The sequence below is a fragment of the Sinocyclocheilus grahami genome, unplaced genomic scaffold (genome assembly GCF_001515645.1).
Source record: "Sinocyclocheilus grahami isolate Dianchi unplaced genomic scaffold, SAMN03320097.WGS_v1.1 scaffold1310.1, whole genome shotgun sequence".
Lineage (NCBI taxonomy): Eukaryota > Metazoa > Chordata > Actinopteri > Cypriniformes > Cyprinidae > Sinocyclocheilus > Sinocyclocheilus grahami.
This window is the reverse complement of record NW_015506489.1, coordinates 259,336-268,019: the sequence shown is the minus strand read 5'-3', so window position 1 is coordinate 268,019 and position 8,684 is coordinate 259,336. Positions and strand designations below refer to the sequence as shown.

The 8,684-nt window shown below is 43.5% G+C and overlaps 1 protein-coding gene across 1 annotated transcript in view; it reads right to left on the bottom strand.

The window, feature by feature from the left end:
- Positions 1–1,734: 1,734 nt before the first annotated feature.
- mau2 (MAU2 sister chromatid cohesion factor) overlaps positions 1,735–8,684 on the bottom strand; it is a 19,406-nt gene continuing 12,456 nt past the window's right edge. Inside the window, exons 14-17 of the mRNA XM_016255083.1 lie at positions 8,387–8,498; positions 8,186–8,276; positions 5,355–5,482; positions 1,735–1,966 (exon numbers count right to left, since the gene is read on the bottom strand). Of these exons, the coding sequence (XP_016110569.1) occupies positions 1,808–1,966; positions 5,355–5,482; positions 8,186–8,276; positions 8,387–8,498 (490 nt within the window). The 3' untranslated portion in view covers positions 1,735–1,807. The remainder of the gene's footprint in view (positions 1,967–5,354; positions 5,483–8,185; positions 8,277–8,386; positions 8,499–8,684) is intronic.

Below are 8,684 nucleotides of genomic sequence, written 5' to 3'. Positions count from 1 at the left end.
AATTGTTACAATGTATTGCCAAAGCATAGTGTTTACATTGAATCTCTCTCTCTCACACAGTACAGTAGCAGCAGCAGGAGTTAGAATAATAGTGTGATGATGAATCAGTCCCAAATGAAAACTCTCTTCATCTTTTATACACATCAGGTGCATCATGGGACGCATTGAAACTGATTTGCTGAAACAAATCCAGCATTAAGACACTTATAACTAAAATACATTGAGTCCATAATCCATAATAACGCTTCCTTCAGTGAAAAAGTGCATCTGCTGTTGTCGCTCGCATCAAAATCCAGCCACATATGTGTTTAGAGCTGTTTAAACGCTGCTTGATCTGTGCAGATTTCTCTCCTGATTCACACCAGAACACTTTTTCACTGGAGGAAGAGTTATTATGAATTATGGACTCAATGTATTTGAGTTAAAAGCGTCGTAATGTTGGATTAGTTTCATCTTTTGTCTTCTCCAGATGTTCACTGATGGACTGGAGTGCTGTGGATTATTGTGATGTTTTTATCAGCTGTTTGGACTCTCATTCTGACGGCACCCATTCACTGCAGAGCATCCATTGTTGACATTTTTTTCCATGTCAAGTTGAATCTGCATCATTTTCTTCATACAGACAGTGACTGAATAACTCACGCAGCATTCTTCATACACTTCTCCAGTTTTATTTAAAAAATCCTGATGATTTTGAAGCAGACACAAAGAAATAATACGAGTTTAAAAACAGAGTTATTAGAAAGAGCGGCGGCTGATCTGAGAGCAGAATGAGCTTTACTACCTAATGATCAAAGCGTCTGATAAACTACAGACACAAGTCTTCATAACATCTATACAAACGAAGGCTATTCCAAATCAAAATGACAAAGATTATAATATTGTTAAATGTAGTATATAAACATTCAAACTTTACAAAATGTAATAAATGTATCTGTTAAAACTAGAGGAAGAGGTAAATACCTTTAAAAGAACACAGTCCTCACAGCGTTTGTACATGAGACGTGCAGAACAAAACAAGCGTTTGAGCACAAAATGAGACGCGTGTAAAAATATCAGCACCTAGAGAAGCCGAGACTGCCGTCACACATCACAGCTTCACAGACAGCCCTGAGATCCGATCCGCTCGCCAGATTCAGTGTTAAAGCTGCTGTCGGTCCAAACGCTGAAGTCCTGCTCCTCTCAACAGAAACTGCTGGTCACATGACTTCCTCTTCCTGTCGTCTGTGACACCTCTGTTACGAGGGCCAATCACAGGAAAACACTTCTATCTTCACCCCAAAATAATGCTAAATCATATTTACTGTCAAGAAAGCGAAGCCTAATTTAAGATTTTTTTGCAGTGACGTTATTTTCATAAACACATTTGTGCAAAAACTGATATTTTTCTCTCATTACTGTAAGCACAAATACTGTAAAGATGTATTTAAACCAGCATAAACTGAAGGAAGTACAAGAAATACTACCAGAATGCATAATTCAAATAAATGTCAACAAAATTAAGATTACAATTATGAGAATTTAGGGGTTAAATGTGTCATTAAAACAGCTTAATTATTTCTGAATGTGAAATCGGGTTTGTCTTCTGGTGAATATGAGTTTAATATGTATTGAGATGAGAGTTTAGGATGCAAACGCTAAACGACTCGCTACTGCTGCTAACGAGCACAGCTCAACCCATCTGTGAGGAGCGACGTGTGACGACAGCGTTAAAACAGAGATGAGGAGGAGCAGAACACAAACACCCTGTCTGTCCTCGCTCTGAACACCGAACCACACACAACCGAAGACGTAAACCGTGAACAACTCAAGTTAAAATCTGAACAATACAAGAGCGAAATCTGCAGGTGAAAGGCCCTCGTCCGGTGTGTGAGAGAGTGTGTGTGTGTGTGTGTGAGAGAGTGGCCAGGCTGGTGGTGGGTCCATTCTGAGCTTGAATCTGCACAGGAGGAGGGCCTTCAGTCCACTGAAACACACAGAAAACCTCGTCAAACAACTCCATTTACATCATTCACATCAAAATAAACAGTCTCTCATGCGGGAATGAATTATGAGATATTCCTAACATCAAACAAAAACACAAGCTGTCAGTGTTGATGTTTGTTATGAATCTAATGCAAAACACTATTACAAATGGACAGAGATTTTCCTGATCTTTCCATTCTCAGGTGATGTGTGTGAGTGTGAGTGTGATTTTGTGGTTTATGAGGACACAAATTTTATAATGACATGGGTATGACATAGGTGTTACAAGGAGAAGGTGATTTAAGAGTAGTGTGAATGTGTGAGCGTGAGTGAGTGTGAGTGAGCGTGTGAGAGAGTGTGAGTGCGAGTGTGTGAGCGTGTGTGTGCGAGCGTTTGTGTGTGTGTGTGTGCGCGTGTCTGAGTGTGAGCGTGAGAGAGTGTGTGCGAGCGTGTGTTAGTGCGAGCGTGTGTGTGCGTCTGAGAGTGTGTGCGTGTATTGTGTGAGCGTGTGTGTGTGTGAGAGCGAGAGTGTGTGTGTGAGCATGTGAATGCGTGTGAGTGTATGTGAGTGAGTGTGAATGTGCGTGCGTGTGTGAGAGTGTGTGTGTGTGTGTGTGCGAGAGAGAGAGAGAGTGAGCGTGTGTGTGAGTGAGAGTGTGAGCGTGTGTGTGTGAGAGTGTGAGCGTGTGTGTGTGAGAGTGTGAGAGCATGTGTGAGTGAGCGTGAAAGTGTGTGTGAGCGTGTGTGTGTGAGTGAGTGTGAATGTGCAAGTGTGTGTGAGAGTGTGAGCATGTGTGTGTGTGAGAGTGTGAGCATGAGTGTGATTGTGTGTGTGAGTGAGTGTGAATGTGCGAGTGTATGTGTGTGTGTGTGAGCGTGTGTGAATGTGCGAGTGTGTGTGTGTGTGTGTGTGTGTGAGCGTGTGTGAATGTGCGAGCATGTGTGTCAGCGTGTGTGTGAGGGCGCGTGTGTGAGCGTGAGTGTGAAAGTGTGAGAGTGTGAATGTGCGAGTGTGTGAATGTGTGAGTGTGCGAATGTGAGTGTGAGTGCGAGAGTGTGTGTGAGAGCGCGTGTGTGAAAGAGTGTGAATGTGCGAGTGTGTGAATGTGAGAGTGTGTGTGAGTGTGAGTGTGAGCGTGTGTGTGTGTGTGCATGTGTGTGAGAGAGTGAGCGTGTGTGAGAGTGAGAGCATGTGTGTGAGGGAGTGTGAGCGTGTGTGTGTGTGTGTGAGTGTGTGAGAGTGTGTGAGTGAGCATGTGTGTGTGTGTGTGCATGTGTGTGAGAGAGTGAGCGTGTGTGAGAGTGAGAGCATGTGTGTGAGGGAGTGTGAGCATGTGTGTGTGTGTGAGCGAGCGAGCGTGTGTGAGAGTGTGAGCATGAGAGTGTGATTGTGTGAGTGAGTGTGAATGTGCGAGTATGCGAATGTGAGTGTGTGTGAGAGTGTGAGCGTGTGTGTGAGAGTGAGCGTGTGTGCGAGAGTGTGTGTGTGTGAGCGCGTGTGTGTGAGTGTGGGTGTGAAAGAGTGTGAGTGTGAGAGTGTGTGTGTGAGAGTGAGTGTGAGCGTGTGTGTGTGCGTGTGTGTGAGAGAGTGAGCGTGTGTGAGAGTGAGAGCATGTGTGTGAGCGTGTGTGTGTGTGAGTGAGAGTGTGTGTGAGAGTGTGTGAGTGTGTGTGTGTGTGTGTGTGAGTGTGAGTGAGAGAGAGTGTGTGTGAATGAGTGTGAGAGTGTAAGTGTGAATGAGAGTGTGTGAGTGTGTGTGTGAATGAGAGTGTGTGAGTGTGTGTGTGAGCGAGAGTGTGTGAGCGTGTATGCGAGCGAGAGTGTGTGAGCGAGTGTGTGAGCGTGTGAGAGAGTGTGTGTGAGAGAGTGTGAGTGTGTGTGCGAGCGTGTGTGTGTGCGTGTCTGAGAGTGTGAGCGTGAGAGTGTGTGCGAGCGTGTGTGTGTGCGTGTCTGAGAGTGTGAGCGTGAGATGTGCATCAGAGTGTGTGCGTGTGTTGTGTGAGCGTGTGTGTGAGAGCGAGAGTGTGTGTGTGAGTGTGTGAGAGAGTGTGTGTGAGTGAGAGAGTGTGTGTGAGTGAGAGAGTGTGTGTGAGAGAGAGAGTGTGAGAGTGTAAGTGTGAATGAGAGTGTGTGTGTGAGCGAGTGTGAGCGTGTGTGCGAGCGAGAGTGTGAGCGTGTGAGAGAGTGTGAGTGTGTGTGTGTGAGCGTGTGTGCGAGCGTGTGTGTGTGCGCGTGTCTGAGAGTGTGAGCGTGAGAGTGTGTGCGAGCGTGTGTGTGTGCGTGTCTGAGAGTGTGAGCGTGAGAGTGTGTGCGAGCGTGTGTGTGTGCGTGTCTGAGAGTGTGAGCGTGAGAGTGTGTGCGAGCGTGTGTGTGTGTGAGAGCGTGTGTGTTTGTGTGAGAGCGTGTGTGAGTGCGAGCGTGTGTGAGTGCGAGCGTGTGTGAGTGCGAGCGTGTGTGTGTGCATCTGAGTGTGCGTGCGTGTGTTGTGTGAGCGTGTGTGTGTGTGTGAGAGCGAGAGTGTGTGTGTGAGCATGTGAATGCGTGTGAGTGTATGCGAGTATGAGTGTGCATATGTGTGAATGTGTGTGCGTGTGTGAGTGTGTGTGTGTGCGAGAGGGAGAGAGCGCGTGAATGTGTGTGTGTGTGTGTGTGTGAATGTGCGAGTGTGAGCGTATGTGAATGTGCGAGTGTGTGTGTGTGAGCGTGTGTGAATGTGCGAGTGTGAGCGTGTGTGAATGTGCGAGTGTGTGTGAGCATGTGTGTCAGCGTGTGTGTGAGGGCGTGTGTGAAAGAGTGTGAGAGTGTGAATGTGCGAGTGTGTGAATGTGTGAGTGTGCGAATGTGAGTGTGTGTGAGAGTGTGTGTGTGTGAGCGTGTGTGTGTGTGTGTGTGTGTGAGCGTGTGTGTGTGTGTGTGAGTGTGAGCGTGTGTGTGTGAGAGTGTGAGTGTGTGTCAGAGTGTGAGCGTGTGTGTGTGAGAGTGTGAGTGTGTGTCAGAGTGTGAGCGTGTGTGTGTGAGAGTGTGAGTGTGTGTCAGAGTGTGAGCGTGTGTGTGTGAGAGTGTGAGTGTGTGTCAGAGTGTGAGCGTGTGTGTGTGAGGGAGTGTGAGCGTGTGTGTGTGTGAGCGTGTGTGTGAGCGTGTGAGTGAGAGTGAGTGTGTGTGGATGAGCGAGCGTGAGCGTGTGTGTGGATGAGCGAGCGTGAGCGTGTGTGTGGGTGTGAGCGAGCGTGAGCGTGTGTGTGAGAGAGCGTGTGCGTGTGTGTGTGTGTGTGAGTGAGTGTGAGAGCATGTGTGTGAGTGAGTGTGAGAGCATGTGTGTGTGTGTGTGTGTGAGAGAGCGTGTGTGTGAGAGTGCGAGTGAGAGTGTGTGAGTATGAGAGAGTACGTACACTGATGAGGTTGTGTTCTGGAAGGCTGCAGGCGGCGATGTGATCCTGCAGGAGCTGCTGGGAGAAGTTCTGGTGCATCTGTGCTGCCTCATGCGCTTCCATGGTGTTCCCGCAAGCCTCGTTAAGATCTGGACAGACGGACACGTGACGTGAGCTTCTGATCAACACTTAGTCAAACCAAAACTTATTCAGACACCTTCAACATTTCTCACATTATCACAGTTTATTCACTAGGGCTGGGTAAAAAAAAGATTGATTCTCTATTTTAATCGATTCTCATTTTTACAAAACGATATTGATTCTTAAATCCCAAGAATCGATTAGTCTAGACTGTTTTCAGTTAATGGACGGAACATTGAAAGGCATCTCCCATCCAATATATCACAAACTAGGGATGCGCCGATCCGATATTCATATCGGGTATCGGCTCCGATAGTGCCATTTTTCTCGGATCGGGTATCAGGCAGAGAGAGCCGATCCAAATCCGAGATTTTTTTTTTTTTTTCTCGATTGTGCGAATTATTCTGTGTTACTTCTGAAGCCATACGATAGCTTAATGTGAGCTACATATGAATATTTAAGTTCTTACATTAAAGTTCACACACTCTTTTCTCCGCTGTGGCTGTCAGTCATTCGTTCAGCTTTAAACCCTGCTCGCGTTCGGTTACAGCAGTCAGCTCGGTAAAGCTCTCCAACATCATTCTGTGTTCACATTATACTGGATTTGTAAATACATGTCTATGATTTTGCAAAAAGGACTTTATCTTCTTGCCGGAGTTTAATGTTGTTTTGTTACTTGCTACCGGGTGTCTGTGAGAACAAAACACGGGCGTAGAAAAGACTATAAATAGTTTTTAACGTGCACCGTAACAGAAATTTAAAACTGTTAAAAGAAAGGCTCAATAACTGTTGCACAGGTATAATACACTACGCATTAATTTCTCTTCACTTTGTGCTTTGCCGTTTTTAACACGAAGCGCTTCGTGCTCATAGACTGTAACCCTCTACATTGAGAGTAATAACACATTATATATGTTTGTAAAATGGCATAACTTATATATATATATATAACCGTTGAGGGTTGTCTGTATAAAAACAGTTCGTGCTGCACTGTATGTGTTTTGTCCTATCGTATCATATGTTGTTGCCTTATTAAAAAATATGCTATACATTTAAAAGAAATGTATTTTAATTTTATAGTATTTACTTGTATATAAATACATTCATGAATGTTTTTAATGAATGGATTTTATAATAATACAAATAGCAATGTGTAACATTTTACCATATTTAGCACTTTTATTTGTTCCCCACAAAATATTGTTTTTTCACTAAATGTTTGGATTTCTAAAATTATTGTGCACTGATTTTTCTAGAATAACTTTTGCTGCCGAATTATCCACTAACCTAGTTTATGATACATTTTTGTCATAGATTATAAATATACATAGGCCTATATTTTTTCATATTTGTTTATGTTATTTTTCTTTATAATGAAGTAGTCTGTATCTAGTAGATTGTGAAAGAATGATTATCAGTTCCACACACAGAGATATATAAATTCTACATTTATTTAAATGAGGGAAAAAAACTTCACTGGTATCGGATCGGTATCGGCCAATACTGAACCCTAGTTATCGGTCTCGGAAGCGAAAAAGGCGGATTAGAGCATCCCTACAATAAGCATTGTGCTTTGGTACGTTTAATATGAAATAAAGTCTCAGATTTCAAATTCTGTCCATTGTATTGCAGTATTTAAACAATAAATGCAGTTTTGGCGCTGTTTAATGTGGAGTAACAGATCGCTGTAGCGCCTCGATCAACAGACGTGAACTGATCGTCTCCTCCGCTTTATTACTAGTTATAGCACAAAATAAACATGACTAAACATCCGAAGGTAAGTTAAAAGAAAGAGTACAACTTTACAATCCGTATCCCGTCTCGTGTAATCGCTCAATCAGTGTTTCAGCCGCGCAAAGACCTCAATATAACGACTTATAAACAATGTAACGTCACATTTACCTCAGAAACACATATTCGGTGACCATGAGCTCATTAGTCAGCCAGAAAAATAAACTGTAGAGAGGGCATTTTGCTGAATATATGCACCATATAACATTCATTATAATGTGTTACTGTTCTTTAATGTTTTATTCATGTTTTCATGACAAGTTTTTATGACAGCCACTATTTAAATGTTTATATTGCAAAAAACTAACTGAAGTAATTGTAACTTAATTATTTTAAAAACTTCATTACGTGTGATTTAAACAAATCAGTCAATTTTAACCTTCAGTATTATAGTAATGTGGTACCAACTGACTCTCGTGTATATTTTACAGCATTAGTTGAGATTTTTTTCTTTGAGAAAATTTGGCATGTACTGTACCTGATATATATCCAAAATAATCGATATGAAATCGAATCAAATTGGCAATCGAATTGAATCGTAAGCTTGTGAATGAGAATCTAATTGAATTGTGAAATTTGTGTCAAAACCCAGCCCTATTATTCGCTATAGTTGAGAAAATGGTAATAAAATATGACAAGAACTCAGAGTTATCTTCTCGATAATATCAGATAACTTTGATAGAAAGGTATGTAATGAATTCGGATGAATATCTGTCAGCTGTTAACTTTAAGAACACAATTAGATAAAACCAATTTAGCTCAACTAATCACCACGCAGTGCTTCATTCTGTTCAGTCTGTGGAGTAAAAGATCACGTTAGCAATTAAAGAAAAACACTTCAGAAACACATGCTCAGCTCAAAGTGTTCTATTTGTGTGTGTGTGTGTGTGAGAGAGAGAGAGTGTGAGTGCTGAACTGACCCTTGAGCAGAGCCGATGACCAGAGCTGCACAGACATGTCTGGGATCTTACTGGCCAGCTGCATCGCAGGAACCACCATGTTGTTGCTCTCCTGAACACAAACACACAGAATGACTCTCAGCGCTTCTACAGGACGCTCCGTCTGAGCAAACGCTGAGGAAGAGCCGAGAGCAAGTCTGAACGAGTGTGTGTGTGATTTACTCTGTGGTTCCCCAGCACGAAGAATATGTGTCCCAGCAGCACCAGAGAGCAGGCAGTCAGACGATTCAGATCCTCCGCATTCGACATCTTCAGTGTCTCGCGCAGGAAACGCCTGCAAACACACACACATTCATCAACATCACTGACACACACACACACACACACAATCTCAGACACACACTCACTCACTCTCTCAGAGACACACACACACTCTCTCTCTCACACACACTCAGAGACACACTCACACACACATTCTCTCTCTCACACACACACACACACACACACACACGCACTCTCA